Raw genomic sequence first — 16,877 nt, 5'->3', positions numbered from 1 at the left:
TCACACCACAAATCAGATTCTCGGGTTTCCTTGCTCCACTTGGAATCAGCTGGTTATGTAAGAGCAGCCTAAAGTTGCCTTTCCCTTGGGATCCACAGGAAGAAGTCGGAGACTCACTTGGGAGGTAAGTTACCTCTATCCTCAAAGAGTCAAGATGCAGCGTGCTTTTTAGAAGGGCAGAACATGAGGAAAGACTAGCAGGGAGAAAAGAAGCTAGAGAAACCATGAGAACACGGTTCTGAACTGCTCCAAAATGAACTAATTGCAGGAGAGCAGTAGGACACCCACTCAAACAGGACAGAGCTAGGTGGGTGTCAGGTAGCCCCAGCCTTGCCCACCTCAGATGGCTGGAAGGCGGGCAGTCCGGCTTAGAGACCTTTACCTCATGCACAGTCTCCGGTGGGTCTTCACACTCAGGCCAGCAGCTCAGCTGCGGCCCCAGGCAGGCTTCATGGGGTACAGGTAGGTACCCGAGCCTCCAGCAAGAGCACCTCGGCCCAGCCCCTGCCGCTTGACCCCGCCCACCGAGGGAGGTGGGCCGCGCCCATAGGGGGAGCTCCTCCCTCTCCCCGCCCACGAAAGGAGGTGCTTTCCATTTGGCCCCGCCCCTCGGAACGGCCGAGTGACGCACGACCCCGCCCCCGACCGCTTCGCAGCGCCAGCCTAGCAGAGGCTGCAAAGGCGGTTGGCTCAGCAGCTGGCCGCGAGTGAGTGCGCGCTGCCCCACGGAACTTCCCCGCAGTCGCCCCGGCGGTGCCCGCCTGTCCCCTTCCATGTCCCGCAAGGCGAGCGAGGACGTGGAGTACACGCTGCGCAGCCTGAGCAGCCTGATGGGCGAGCGGCGCCGCCGGCAGCCGGAGCCCGGGGCGCCGGGCGGGGAGCGCAGCTTGCTGGCCGCCGAGTCGGCCACCAGCCTGCAGGGCGCGGAGCTGGAGCGCGCCGCTCGCCGGCAGTTCCAGCGCGACGAGACCCCCGCCTTCGTCTATGCGGCCGCCGCCTTCTCGGCGCTCGGCGGCTTCCTGTTCGGCTACGACACCGGCGTGGTGTCGGGGGCCATGCTGCTGCTGCGGCGCCAGATGCGCCTGGGCGCGATGTGGCAGGAGCTGCTGGTGTCGGGCGCGGTGGGCGCGGCCGCCGTCGCGGCGCTGGCCGGAGGGGCCCTGAACGGAGCTCTCGGCCGGCGCAGCGCCATCCTGCTCGCCAGCGCCCTGTGCACCGTGGGCTCCGCCGTGCTGGCCGCTGCCGCCAACAAGGAGACGCTGCTGGCCGGCCGCCTGGTCGTGGGGCTCGGCATCGGTGAGTGGCCGCGCCCGCGAGCCCCACTGACCTCCTCCTTTCCTCCCCCCCTGCACTCCCCGGCTTCGCGGTTCTTCGGGGGCTCGGTGTGGCGAGCGCCCTGGTTGGTGGCTGTGGAAGGATGCGCTCCCTTCTCCCGGATTCCCACGTGGAATCTGCGGTCGCCCGCGGGTCAGTCGGCACCGGACAGCCTCGAGCAATTTCAGAAAGCCCAGCTTTCCCCTGATCCGGCCTAACCTGAGGCCGCTTGTTGAATTTAGGAGGGTCTCCACCCCCTGCCATGCCCCGGAGTGGTTTCCCTACTACCAGCCCTCTTTGAGGATGTTCAGCCCAGACAGCTTTAGGCAAAATACAATAATTTGTAGAGTCAAGGAGTTTTGAACTCCTAAATCTCTGCTACGTTCCAGTTCCATCCCTTCTGCAGTGACCCATCGTTCCAATACGTAGAATATGATTTTCTCTTTTCGCTTTGTACTTTTTGGTTGACTTTCAACCTTTCCTCTTTGCTAGATGAAGTCTCTTCCTCCTCCCCGCCCCCGTTAGAACTTTTAGTTTGGGCCAACATTCACCATTCTTGTTTTGCCTTTCCTGCTTTTTTTCCATTTGGGAACCAAATTATCTATTAAAGGTCATATTCATTTCCTAAATTCATTTAGGAGCAACTCCTGTGGATGAATGCCCAGCAAGATGAATACTTGTAATTTACTCTAGAAATGAAGAGATTTAGGTTCTCTGGGCATTGATTCTTTTTTTTTTTTTTTCAACCTTCTTGCCCAGGGCGGGAGGTACTATTTATTGGTGAGCTCTTGGCAGAGGAAGCTGTTTGGGATGTGCTCAGTGTTGTTAGAAAGCACTTTGAAGGGAAAAATGGGGATTTGTGATTTAAATCTCACTGGCAGTTTCCCGAGTCACACTGATGATGCTTTTTAAAAGGGTTTCCTGTCATAATTCGGTTTCCTTTAGGGTGCTGTTAAAGTATTGCTTCCTTATGGGCCGGCTAGATGAATGCCTGGAACTTCCTTCCGTGAGCCAACCACTCACTGCTACTTGGTGTGGCTGCTTTTCACCCTTCCAGATAGGTTCAGGGAGAAGCAAACTCATTCCACTCTGCCTGTCGGGAACCGTGGCTCACTCACTCTCCTTGTATCCCAAATCACTGACCTTCCTTTTACTGTTAATTAGTGACACTGGGCAAGGCTCTCTGTAAAATGTGGATTTTGGTAAATGAAGGCCCACGTGATCACCAAACAGACAAAGCATTGGACATTCTGTGTAGCAGTGGTCTGTGCCTGTGGGACCCTTCGATAAATAACCTCCCTAGACTGTTGTCAGCATCCCCAGATGCTGCTTGGGATCCATGTCTCTCTTATGCCCTCACTCTCTTCTTCCCCTGGCATACAAATGGCATTTTAGTTAGCAAGGTCTCATTATTAGCTCCCAGACTTATATTTCGAGACTGATGTTTTGCAGATGTGTCTCAATGAGACTTCTGAGTATCAGATGGAAATTGAAGCATGGTGTTGATGACGAGGCCTCGTCAGGGTTCTTTCAGTAGATCTAGGATACAGAATTATGAGGAGAGCAGACTCTAGTCAGCTTTGCAAAAAGAGGCCGGTAGAATTGGCTGTTATCCCTGTAGGGTGGTGGTTCTCAACCTTCCTAATGCTGTGACACTTTAATACAGTTCCTCATTTGTGGTGACCCTTAACCCTAAAATTATTTCATTGCTACATCATAACTGTAATTTTGCTACTTTTATGAATTGTAATTGAAGGCCCCAATGACCACCAAACAGACAAGCCAGTGGGCATTCAATCTCTGTGTGGCAATGGCCTATACCTGTGGGACCGTTTGATAATAATCTGCTGTAGACTGTTCTCAGCATCTCCAGATGCCGCTTTTGATGATACATAGCCTCCCTTATGCCCTCATCCTCTTTTTTCTGCTATGTCTGATAGGTGAACAACCCCCCCTCCCTGTCTTGACCCACAGGTTGAGAACCAGTGCCCTAGGAAGAGCAGCTTACTGATGGAAATAACATATTGACAGGCAAGGAGGGTTTTAACACTGGCCATTGAAGCAAGGCAATGCACACAGACGGAAATGGACCATGTACTTGAGGAAGGAGAGCCCCCACTGTGAGAATGGCTAAGCAGGACCTGTGGTAGCTTTGAGAACAAGGACAGGTGTCTTGTCATACACAGTCTTTGACATAGGGTCCCTAAAACTCAGAAAAACCGCTTCAGCTTCAAAGGAGTGGTTAAGCAGGACTCACAGATCGCTGGCCTTCCAAGAGAACGCGTAGTTACTTGTTAGGTTCAAGGAAATTGGTCCCTAACCTGAGTATTCTGTTGATGTTGTGGGAGACAATCCATCTATTTTATCTGTTTAGTATACTAAATCTGGACTTACCTCGTGGTCTTTTAAAACAGGTGATCTTTATATGTGGTCAGCAGGGTTTTTTGTTTTGTTTTGTCCTGTGATAATTTAGTAAATGTTGAATAACAAAATGTGTTTTGTGCCATTTCTAGACAAGTTCTCCATAATATCCTTTCTCCTCAGATTTACCCTGGGGAAATCTAAGGCCCTTTGGGACAGGGACTTTGTTAATTTTGTTCAAGTTTACAAATTTGTATTCCTGGAGCAGAGAAGAAACATGTTGAATGCTTGAATGACTTGAGTAACTTGATGTTTATAAACAAACAAACAAACAAAAACTTCTCTTGCTGGTGTGCTGTCAATCATTTAAGATTGTTCTTTGAAAAAGAAAATTGAGTGCATTATGAAAATACCTGAAGGATCATCTAAAGGTTTTAGGGTTGTGCTTTAATGAAATCATTCTTTTGTCTCCTCATGGTCAATTCTGTCAGATTTGGGTTGGGAGTAATTAGCTAAATATAAGCCCCACCCTCGAGGTGTTTATTCTCAAATGGAGCAGTAAGACATGTTAATAGGCAGTTACAAAGCAATAGAGGGTTCCCTAAAGTGCCAGAGAAATGGGGAGAGCAGGTCCTTGATGGCTTTGGTTGCATACATAGAAAAGATCCTGGAGGGGCCTGAGACACTGCTCAGTGGTTGAGAGCATAATCTGCTCTTGCTGAGGCTGAGTTCAGTTAGCAGCATCCATGTCTGGCGGCTCACAACCACCTATAATTCCAGCTTCAGGAAATCTTTGGGGTTGCTACAGCTGCAGTCACATGCACGTAGCCCCGTACAGACACATTCATACACAACTAAAAATAACATCTCAACTGATACAGAATTAAGGAAGATTTTACAGAGGCAATGTTTAAGTTAGAGGTTGAACGATAAGTAGGAGTCCAGTAGATTATACAAGCAGGAAGTGAGGAAGTGCTGATTTCCTACCCTGTAGGTCCTGGGCACAGGAGAATTCTTTATTTATGCTGTCTCATCTAATCCTCCTACCTCTGTCCAGGTCTCCTGTTGCTGGATGTGGAAACTTTCCAGCAGTTACATGCAAAGGTCATAGATATAAAATCAGGATTCAGTGAGCAAGATCTTAAAAGTCTTTCTTTCTGTTTGACTTTACTAGACATTTCAAGTGGAGCTCACCGTGGGTGTGAAGGCACAGAAAAGTCAGGCTTTGAAGTGTGGCTGATTGAAAGACTGAGTGGATCATCTGCCTGGGTGGGCAGCCAGAGTCTGTTTAGAGGCTGTGTGTGCAGGGCCAGTCCCTGCAGCCATGGAGGCTCCAGCCATGGCTGTAACTCCATGAAGCTTCCCAAAACCCCTTTCTGCTTTCCATTCTGCTTTGTAGCTCTTCTCTCTTTCTTCCCAATTTTCTTGTCTCTTGGAAGATCTTTAGAGCTAGAAATTCTTTGCAGAGTTGGGGAGCGTGGAGAAGACTTGAGCAAGGCATCGAAGACCCATCGGTCTCTTCAATAGAGATCTTTAAAAAAGAATTAGAGTCCTTACTGATCTGTGTTCAATGAATCTTGAAGATAAGCATTGGAAAGAAAGGGTACTGTGCTTTTGGGGGGGGGGCAGAGGGTAGAGAAATCTATTTTCTTGGTGAGCTGTAGCAAAACAATGTCCTGAGTGCTGTTGTGCACAGAGCACACTTTTTCATTTTGCCTCATTCAGTACAGAGACCAGACTTTATTATTGCCCCTGCTTTTTACATTTTTAAACTTGAAGATTTAGTTCGAACAGATCACATATGTTCGATCCCTGAAATTAACAGAATAATCTTATTTAGGTGTGCCCCTCACACAAAGTCCATTTTTGTAGGTGTCTTTATTCTTTGATTTTCTTAAACTGGGGTATACTTATAATAATGTTTTAAAATAAAATGACTGAGGGGCTAGGGTTGGGGATGGTTCAGCAATTAAGAATGTATACTGCTCTTTCAGAGGACCTGAGTTTGGTTCCCAGCACCCATGTTGGACAGTTCATTACCGCCTGGGAATCCAGCCTCTCTGGGCACTGCATGTATGTACACAAACTTCCCCTCCTTACATTTGCTTAAAAATAATGAAAATAAATCTAGTGAAAGAATGTGAGAATTTGCTCACTTATTTTTGCTCTGTCCCTGTGTTCTCATGCTTATCATGTTTAGAGGCAGCAGAGTCTAAGAACATGGTCCTATAATCACACATGCAGGAGAGTTCTGGCCCTTTATCACAACTGATAACTTGTGTCTTAGTGCTCTTCTAGGGAATATCAAGGGGCTGGAAATCTGAGATTCACTACTGTTCAGACCTTTCCTGAGAACTGACATCACAGCACTTTACATAGTGTCAGATTTGTGGAACTCTTAGGTTTACCTCAGTTTCCCTCCCCGTCTGTCAGTACTTCTGCTAGAATACCATTTATAGCTTCCTCTTGCAGTTTGGAGTTGGTAGAGCCTACTGAGCAATCCTTTCCGAAGTATCACTGTCTCTTTAAATTTCCATTCCATACTGTAAACAAATATAAAACCTTGTTTGATCAAAATAAATGCCATACAATATGGAGATTAATGTAGATGCTTGTCATTAGGCTGAGCATTGTTAACCTGAAGCAGTTGGATTTTCAAATAAGCAGTTAATGTAAAAATATTTCTGTGGGGATGACAGCATGATAAATTTGTTTTTTAAAAAGTTGTTTTCAGACATTTTTTTTATTTAAAAGCTGGACTTCTGTATTCTATTGGTCTTATTTTCTCAGTTGATATGAAACATGTATACATGGAGCTCCCCTTGACACCAGTGCTTCCTTGCATGCATGCATACATGCTAACCATCTCACATCTTCCTTGTCCCATCTGTTGGCACAGAGTTTGACCTTGCAGAGTCTTGGTGGATTATGGCCTGATTCTGGTTGTCTATAGCATGAGAACACTCTCCACAAGTGAGTAAGGTGGTCATTAACATGAGTTATATTAAGTTGTTCATGAGACTTCTGTATTTCCCTTTTCTGTGATGCAAGCACAAAGTCAACTAACTTCATCCTGGTGATAGACTAATATGGCAGCCAGCCTATAATTAATAGCTGTACTTCGCTAATAGTAGCTGTTGCTAGTGATAGAAAAATGTCTCTTGTCCTGAAGAACGTCTATACTCAAACACTCAAAATTTTTCACTTTTAAAACTTGCTTTCCCCAAGTAGGGGTGTGTGTGTGTGTCTATGTATGTCTGTGTGTGTTGGGAACAGATACACCTTTTATTGACTTTGTACTACAGTTTGGAGGGGTGTAGTTAGCAGTATGTGTCATAAGCCACACAGAGTAGCCTCATTTCTTAGCAGGTTATGCAGTGTGAAGGTGTGTCACTAGAGACTACTGGCATTAGCATTGGTCCTTAGTGCCTTTAACATCCCTCTTTTCTGAGTCTAGGCAGTCATTTTTCTTGGCAGAGTATCACATCTAAGAACTGATAATTCATTGAATGCTTATACTTCTTGCAGGCTGTATACAAATTCATGTAGTCTTTTCAATAATTGAGTGGGAGAATGTAACTGCTACTTTTAAGATGAAAATATTTTGGCAGAAATGGCTGAGTGATTTCCTCATAGCCACAGAGCTACTAGGTAGGACAATACAATACGGCATCTAAGAGGTTGGGTTTCAAAGTGAAATAAATTCCGAACAAGAAGCATTTCAAAGGAGGAAGAGTTAATGCAAGCTCATGATTTGTAGATTGTAGTGGACCAGGAAGTGCTGCAGGATGTAGAAATATGAAGTAGGAATTCAGCTGACTATGACAAAGCTATACCCGGAAGAAGCCAAGGGCCTTTCCAGAGGATAAAGCCAAGTCTTAAAGAGTCTTGATGATATTGGCTTTTGAATATTAGCTGGTTCCTGCTATGAATTTCTCGTGTGCTATTGTAGCTTTTCCATTTCTACAACGGTGTATTTGATTATTCATTGGGTACTATTTCCCCAATACAACTGAGGTATTTGGATACTTCCCCCAACTGTGACACAGGCAAGATGACTTCCTTTTTCCAGGTTTTTGTTTTACCTTTTTTAGCATTAGAATCAGATGTCTGCCTTCTGTAGTTATCTCCTTTAGCAAGCATCCTAGGCTAGGGCCTTCTGGGACAAGAGCATTTTATCTGAGATACCTCTCAAACCTCTAAGGACAAAGGGCAGACAAAATAAGCACTCCAGACCACCAGCTAGTCTCCAGACTTAAGATAAATATCCATATGGAGACACTACCTACACCAGGCAGGTGTTAGGTACACAGCTTTGTTTCTTGTGCACATTAAGCTTAGACCTTCCTTTCTTCCACAGCTTCCCAAGTTGCGCCTCTAGACTCCCCCCTCTAACAATACTCAGCACAAAAAGGGCCTTTTCATGCTAGGTGCATCAAGCTATGATGCAGAATTCCTAGCTAGCTGTAGAGCAGACTTGTCCTGACCAATGAGAAAGCAGCGGAGTCAGAGAGCTTCCGGTTGGTATGGGTTTTTTAGACTGGACTGGAAAGAGAGGAGGGAGAAGGAAGAAGGAAGGAACTTGGATAGGACGCTGAGGGGACAAGAGAGGAAGGGACAGAGAGGAGTTAAGTATGAGAACAGAATTGAAGCTGTGTAGAGAGATTTTGACTTAGAAGAGTAAAGTGAATGGACTAAGAGCTCGGTGTACAGTACATAGATTCATCTGATATCCCCCAGATTAGTATCCCAGCCGCCTTGTAACAACTTCTTCGGGACTCTGGGAAGAATCTCCTCAGGGCAGGCAACTGAGGGAAGCGGACCAGCCTATAAAGGAAACAGAACAACCGAGAAGTAGACCAGGCTCTGAAGCCTCAAGGCTAGCACCCAGAGACTCGCTTCCTCCAGTGAGGCTCCACCTTCTAAGATTCTACCACCTCCAAAACAGTGCCACCAGCTGGGACCCAAGATCAAACATGTGAGCCCTGGGGAATAGTTCACATCCACCCAAAAGGGCGTGTCTGGGCTGAACCACAGTGTAGTGACCAGCCTCTCTGAGTCTGATGTCGCTGTTCTTTGCCATTTCCCATGGGAACATTAATTTTTATTTCAAAGTAAATTCCCTTTAATTAATATTCTCAAATCTTTTAAAAATTAAAAAGTTTAAACTTTATATGCATGAGTGTTTTGCCTGTATGTATGTGCACCACATGCATGCCTGGTTCCCACAGAGGTCAGAAGAGGGCACTGGATCATGTAGCCCTGGAGTTATAGATAGTTGTGAGCCACCATGTGGGTGCTAGGAACTGGATGTGGGTCCTCTGGAAGAGCAGCCAGTGCTCGTAACCACTGAACCTCTCTCGAGCCCCATCAAAGTAGTTTTTTTTAAAAAAAAATGTGATATTTTTTAAATTGTGATAATAAATTTTATAAATATATAAGCAAATAAATAAAAATGAAATTTAAAATTGTGATAATACTAAACATTAAATTTACCACATTGACCATTCTGAAGTATGTAGTTTGTAGTGTGGGGGATGTTTACATGTCACACAACAGATTGCCAGAAAGTGTTCATCCTGAAAAACTGAAAGTTTATGCCCCTTTAACCACCTCCCTATGTTTTATGGTTTTGATGACTTCACGTTCTATAAACGGACTCCGGCAGTATTTGTTCTTTGTCCCTCTGTGACTGGCTTAGTTTACATAGCACAAAGTTCCTGAGATTTATCCATGTTGGATTTCCTTGTTAGAACCCCCTGTGTGTGTGTATGTGTGTGATAGAATCTCCTTCATTCGTTCATCCACTGATGGCATTTGCGGGCATTTGCCTCATGTCTGTGTCTTTGCTGTAGCCCATAATTGACCAGTGAGCACAGGCGTGCTGGGATCTGGCTGAGATCCTGCTCTGAATTCTTTTGGATACACATCCAGAAATAGGATTGCCAGGACAGATGGTAGTCCTATTTTCAATTTTCTGCTGAACCTCTACACTCTTCTCCACGGAGGCTGCCCTGGCTCGAATTCCCATGGTGCACCATTTCAGTTGTTTGTGTATGAGCTGGCGCCTCTTATTTGTCCTTTCTTTGGATAGTGGGGATCCTAATCAAGGGACAGTTTTCCTTTCTCTTAAAATCAGCAGTGCTGGAAACTTTTCATGTGCATGTTGGTCATATGTAGGTCTCTTTTGGAAAGTATTCAAATCCTATACCTTTTTTTTTTTTTTTTTGCACAAGGTCTCCTGTAATTCAGGCTGACCTCAAACTTGCTATGTAGTTGAGGCTACCCTTGAACTCCTCATATTCTACTTCTAGTTTTTTAACTGGGTTATTTTTTGTTAGGTTGTAGGTTCATATCTATCTATCTATCTGTCTGTCTATCTATCTATCTATCTATCTATCTATCTATCTGTCTATCTATCTATCATCTATCTATCTATCTATCTATCTATCTATCTATCTATCTGCCTATCTATCTGTCTGTCTGTCTGTCTGTCTATCTATCTGCCTATCTCATAGGTGGCCATTTCACTCTGGTGGTTGTGTTCGTTGTGCAGTCTTTTAGTTATATTTTTAAGTTTATTTGATTCTTATTTGTTTATATGTGTGAGGATGTGCATGTGTGAATGGAAGTGTTCACAGTGTCCAGAAGAGGACACTGGATCTACCGGACCAGGAGTGAGTCACTGGTGAGTCCCCGACATGGGTACTGGGGAGTGAATTTGGGTGTTCAACAAAAGCACCACATGCTCTTAGACACTGAGCCATCTCTCCAGTCCCTTTGTGCGGGTTCTAAGCTTGATGTTCCTCCCATTTGCCTGTTCCCATGCTGTTTATTGCCTCAGCTTTTGTTGTGGTAGCCAAGAAATCATGCCCAAGCTGTCGTACCTACGCTTTTCCCTTAGGTTTTCTTCTGGGAGTTTTAGGTATTATGTCTTCAACCTGTGTTAGTGCATTTGTGTGTATGCTGTAAGTGAGGGTCCAGTTCACTCTTCTGCAAGTGCATATCCCAGCTCCCCATTATGGCCTCATTGCACAGGTTATTTTCCTCCTCTGAACATGACATTTATAATAGAGACGTTTAGCTGGGCATGGCAGTGTGTCTGTAATTCCATCTATGAGGGAGGCTGAGGTAGGAAGATGGGTTCCTTGAGCCCAGGAGTTGGAAGCCAGTCTGAACACCAGTCCCCCCACCCCAAACCCTTTTAATTGTTCCTGTGAAGTTTTTAGAACTGACTTGTGTTCAGGAGTAACAATTAGGAAAACAGACCAGGGTGGAGCATGCTTCCCTGGCTCAGGGCTCTGATGTTCATCTATGGGGGCTCCATTACTCTGCATCTGTATTAGGGGCATCCAGAACCCATGGAAATGACCCCTAGGATTTGAACCGCACAGATGAGGCTGAGATGTGGCAACTGAAGGGCCCAACGTGCTTTTCCCGTCTCCCTCGAGGCTCACATTTGTTTTCTCTTCTGCTTCTTTTCTGAACTCTCTCAGCATCATGGTTGTTAGTTATTTGGTGCTCTTACCCTGTGAGGAAATGTCCCCAAACACGACAAATCCACAGAAGAGTTTTATTAAGATAGGAGAGAAAGAGACAGATGTGAACAGGCCTGTGGGAAACACACGTGGTCAAGAGAAAGGGTGAGAGACCAGTGCAAAAATGGCGCCGGCTTATAAAGGGTGAGCTGCGCATGTGTACAGGAACTCATGTGGCTACTCCACGCAGGTGCGTAGATCACATGGCTGTGTGTAGAGCCCATGGCTGCAGGCACAATCTCTCGTGCTTTACGCAACCATGCAAAGCCATAGAGTCCTAGTCACGTGACATGTTTTGACCAGGAAATGGCTATTTTGAACCAGAAATAACTAGGTGGAAGTGTCTAGGTCCGCTGGGCATGCCCATCCATGGGGGCATGTTGTGACTTCATATCAATGGTCATGAGTGATGTCTATGTTGGGTTCAAGAAGGCAAAGATAAAAACAGACTGTGTTCTTAAAGGCCTGATGTGTTGCAGAGGAAGGCACACAGGTGATCCCAGTACTGTGTTGGCTATGCAAGGACAGTGCAGGATGTGCATGTGTACTCCTTCTCAGACCAGCTTCATCACCACAGCGTTTGCTCGGAACCACAGCCCTGACATTTGACACTTCATTCCTTGAGAGGAATCATTTTTGAGCACAGCTGATTTCCTCTGGTAACCAGAGCACCATGGGTTTAGGGTTTGGATGATGAGGTGTTAATAGTATTTATATCCTTCCATGGCATACTTTTTACATAATAATCTTTTGACTAAATAGCAAAACTGACAAGCATGTGAAATATCCAGCAGAATCATGCTATAGCGGAAAGCTGGAAACTCTCATAGTTCCTCCGTTGCAGTAGTGGCAGTCAATTAATGAAGGGTGGTTGTTCCCAAGCCCTGGGAACCAGAACTGCCTGGCTGCACAGAGGCTGGCTGCTTAGGAGCTGAGTGGCCTGTCCAATTCTTTATTGCCTTATGCTCCAGTTTCTTCACCTGTCGAGTGACAGTACCTACCCCAAAGGGTTCTGGGAAGGTTAAAGGTAGGAATAATGGAATTTTCCCGAGTTCCTGCCCTGACAAAATTCCTCCCAGAGTCCTGGGAAAGATGCTATGTACGGCATGTATCTGAGGGAAAGGAATCCATGTACACTATGCTCATTTGTCCATTAACTTCATTCCTCTATGACAAAATTCTGTCTATACAGCTTCGGCTCTGTCCTCACATTCGGCTCCTCTCTGTGCCCACTTTTCCTGTCCTCATAGTTTTAGTAAGCCCCTATGCTTTTGACCTGATCTTCATCCTCTGTTCCTTCCTGGCTCCTTACCCTGGCCCTGATAAACTCTACAAAAGATCTGCCTTACCCTCTACAGAAGCTCTGTCTTCCTCCCTTCTCTCTGGCGCCGTGTGGTTCTGTGTCTCCTCTGGGATTTCCCTGCAGTCCTTACTGCACCTGGTTATGCAAAGGTCCTATAGTCTCCAGTCAATCTCTTCATACCCCTAGGCCCGGAAGGAAGGGGGATAGTCCAAGCTTCATTTGCACAAGAAACAAAGCTGTGCATCTACAGCCTGCTTGTCTCCTAGGCTCTGTAAGGGGTGTTAGTACCTAGAAGAACAGTGTCTGAGAAGCTTAGCTGTTTGCCAAAATAGTCTGGAAGTATTTGGGCACACAAGAATTTCATAGCAGAAGATAGCTGAAATATTAAAAACTGGATAACACCAAATACTCCACAACAAATGGCTTGCCTCTAGAAAAATACCTTGAAATTTCTAGGTATAGCTTTACTATCCATCTAAATCTCTATAATATATTCTTGTGGCCCACAAGATAAAGGCATTTGTATTTGTAAAGTGTTTTTTCACATGCCTAGTGGAACAAAGCATCAGTGGTTGTTAAACATTCTCTGTTTAACCTATGTTGCCATCACGCCTATATGTGGCAGTTATTAAGAGCCCTATAGTGGCCTCGGGCAGTTAGAAAAAGCTGTTGTGACAATTAAGTGAGCTAATGCATGTAAAGATGATGAGGGAGGTCAGCACTTGATAAAATGCTTGTAAGGACTGGAGTTCCGGAGTTCCTGGTTAGAACACACATTAAAGAAAGAAAGAACAAACAATACCAGGCCTCGCAAGGCTCTTGTGACCCCAGTGGTAGGAGGTGGATATTGATGGGTCCTTAAGGCTCTCTCTGGCCATCTATCCTAGTCTTGGTGAACTGTAGGCCAGGCAGAGACCCTGTCTCAGGAAAAGGCAGAGTCGATAGTGCCTAAGGAATGATACCTGAGACTCTTCTCTACTCTGCCCTTCATATGCATGTCCATTTAGCCACACCCAAATTCACAACGTCAGCTGACAGTAAATGCTGGTGCTTGTAATTAGGGGTACATCTCTGCCGATACTCTTAGCATCATTTTACAGCCAAAGAAACTAGAATGTTACTTACAACTAGTAGCAGATTTACATTGGTCTTCTGTGATATTATTTAAATAAATTTGCAAGACAGTGAGTAACTTGAAAACAGGGCAATGCTATCTCTCCATACCCAGTTTATATTATTTAAGCTTATAGCCAGCAAGGCAGACGGAGTTTTCAAATGCATCTTGATGGTTATAGTTGATATGAGAGAGGGGCCTCTTCTAGTGGGAAAGTGGGAGCCAACACAAAGTTTCAAGGTGGAGGGATCGTTTAATAGAAAGCTGGGAAGCCATGAACCTGTTTGTTAAGAGTGTCCTCATGGCTGCTAGGAAGGGGCCATCTGGAACTGCGATATTAGACCAGTCCCGTCTTGTAATTATTTTCTGTGTTTATCAGTAAAATACTCTCAGTGGGAAAGATAGGTCTGCCTTTTAGGAGATAAAGGATGATCTTAATAAAACAAGGCAAAACTTCAAAGTTATAGCTGTGCAACCAGAGGAATTTTCAAATTGAAGCTTTCATATAAAGGTCAGTTTTAATACTTTGAGGTGAGTTTATGACTTCAGATGAGGAATTTGTTATGTACAACACAGACCATTTGAAACCAGTACGTGTAACTAAACACCCGTCTATGGCCATATTACCCTGAATGGGCCTGATCTCATCTGATCTCTGGGGCTAGGTAGGGTCTGGCCTGCTTAGTTCTTGGATGGGAGAGTCTAAATGCTAACCATTTACTTTTTAACTGCTTCTAGTTTTGAAAGAAAAATTGTGTAGAGACTGAAAATGAGTTGTAAACAGGTCGGTCTATAGGTTTAAAATATTTTGGAATATAAGCGTTTTAAAAATTAATATTATCATAACCTCTACTCAGAGATTGTCATGCTTTCCTTATTTCAACATTTGCTGTCATGGTAGGAAGAGAATGGCTCATCGGCTACCCTCCACTCCTTCTGCCTTGAAGGCCTGTGCAGAACATTAAGCCTGTGTGATTTTTTTTAGGAGAGAGTTTGACTGTCTTGTTCCCAAGGCACTCTGCAGGGCCCACAACCTTCTGGCCTGCCTGACAGTTGAACCAGCAGGGCTGGTAAATATGTAAGAAAAAAGGCTTTTGCCTCATTTTTTCCTAGTAAATGTTAGGGGGAATTTCATAAATATATTCATCCCTACATTATATCAGGGAAATATTTATGCTCTTTAGGCATTTATTATTTATGTCCATCTCTTGAAGATGATTTCCGATGTTAAAATTCATCACACTTTAGTCAAATAATCTAGAGAGAATAGAATGCTAATATTCCATTATTATTTTTCTTTGAAGTGCAGAGTGTCATAGAAATCTCATCTTTGTTCTTGAGGTAAAGGTATGGTATGAAGTCAGTTGCAATAGATTATAATACGCAGTCTGTGTGTGGATGTTTTCTGAATGCATTTCTCTCTGAACAGAGGTTGGTTAGCATTTGCTTTGGATCCAGGATGAATGAAAGGAATTGCTGAGACCGGGACGTTAGGTAGATCAAGCCTGGTTGAATGGTGCTGAGAGTCACCCATCTTCATATGGGAGAATCCAGCCCTTAATTGTGAAGGCAAAAGAGATGCAAGATGGTAATGTTGGGCAGAGTATATACATAGAGCGGACGTAATAATAAAGTCCCGGGGAGAGACTTCCTAGAATCTTGACAAAATGCCTTTTGACAAAGTAGTAATAAGATTGGGAAACAGTAATGAGAGATAGCAACTCAAGCTAAAAAATGACTCCAAATGAATAATATATGTCTGATATTCAAATCAAAACTGAAGTTCCAGTGATACATGCAACATTATAAGAGTTTTGATTTGGACAAATGAGTATAACTTGGAAAAGAAATAATTATTTTTTGTTTGTTTGTTTTTTGTTTTTTTGTTTTTCGAGACAGGGTTTCTCTGTGTAGCTTTGTGCCTTTCCTGGAACTCGCTTGGTAGACCAGGCTGGCCTCGAACTCACAGAGATCCGCTTGCCTCTGCCTTCTGAGTGCTGGGATTAAAGGCGTGCGCCACCACCGCCCGGCATAAGAAATAATTATTAAGTAGTAAAGGAAATAATTAAGAACATGGACAAGGGTAGTAGGACTGAAGCCTAGACTTCTTATTAATCTCACATTCATTTACAAGTCTTTAAAGTTTTAAAGGCAAGAATAGAAAAAACTTCCCCCCTTTATTACATCTTTTAGATGTATTTATTTTTGTTTTATGTGTATGCGTGTATTGCTTGGATATATGCACATGTATCATAGTGCAGAGACTGGAAAAAGCTGTTGGATCTCCTGAAACTGGATTTGCAGATGGTTGTGAGCCCACATGTGAGTGCTGGAAATCGAACCCAGGTCTTCTGGAAGAGAAGCCAGTGCTCTTAACCTCTGATCCATCTCTGCAGCCCCTAGTTTTCCCTTTTTAATCTGTTAGTTACAACTTCTGGGGAGGGGAGCTGCATGCTTGTGCATATGGAGAACAGACTTGGATGTCTGCTTCTCTTGGTCTCTACCTTGTTTTCTTAAAATCAAATCTTTTGCTGAATATGGAGCTTACCAAATCACAAGATAAGCTGGTCAGCAACCCCCAGCACTTCTTTTACACCTCCTGATACTTGAATTATAAATGCATGCCACCATGCCTGGCGTTTTACATGGACGTCAGGTCCAAACTCAGGTCCCCATGCTTTTACAAGCATACCGACTGAACTTTCTCTATAGACCCAATATCTTTCATTACAGGTTTTTAAAAATAATCCCTAAACAGGTTATAAATAGTAAGGCTACAAATAGGAACACTTGAGTAAAATTAATTACCAAAATAAAATATTTGTATATAAAGTATATTTAAAAGACTAAAATCAAGAGAAAAATCTAATTAGGGAAAAAAAAACCACAACTCTTGAGAAACTGCTTAGCCTTAATGATAATTTAGAGTAAAAACTCGTGTGTCTCACTGATCTCTAGAAAACATGACTGGATAGGTTTTCTGACTCTCTCTCTCTCTCTCTCTCTCTCTCCCCCTCTCTCTCTCTCTCTCTCTCTCTCTATATATATATATATATATATATATATATATATATATATATATATATATATATATATATATATATACATATATATATATGTGTAAATATATATAGAGAGAGACTATTCTAGATGATAAGCAGACATGTTTGACATATTTCCTTCATTTTTTCTTTAATTCATTCAATAAACTTGTTTAGAATTACTGATATATGTATGACATGTATGA

At 44.0% G+C, this 16,877-nt stretch overlaps 1 protein-coding gene across 1 annotated transcript in view; it reads left to right on the top strand.

Annotated features, from left to right (window-relative positions):
- Positions 1–647: 647 nt before the first annotated feature.
- The window catches only part of Slc2a13 (solute carrier family 2 member 13), a 296,552-nt gene continuing 280,322 nt past the window's right edge, over positions 648–16,877 (top strand). The window contains exon 1 of the mRNA XM_036208221.1: positions 648–1,296. Coding sequence (XP_036064114.1) covers positions 774–1,296 — 523 coding nt within the window. The 5' untranslated portion in view covers positions 648–773. The remainder of the gene's footprint in view (positions 1,297–16,877) is intronic.

Source organism: Onychomys torridus, chromosome 16, assembly GCF_903995425.1.
Source record: "Onychomys torridus chromosome 16, mOncTor1.1, whole genome shotgun sequence".
Classification (NCBI taxonomy): domain Eukaryota; kingdom Metazoa; phylum Chordata; class Mammalia; order Rodentia; family Cricetidae; genus Onychomys; species Onychomys torridus.
The sequence above is the reverse complement of the archived record's forward strand: the minus strand, read 5'-3'. Positions and strand labels throughout refer to the sequence as shown.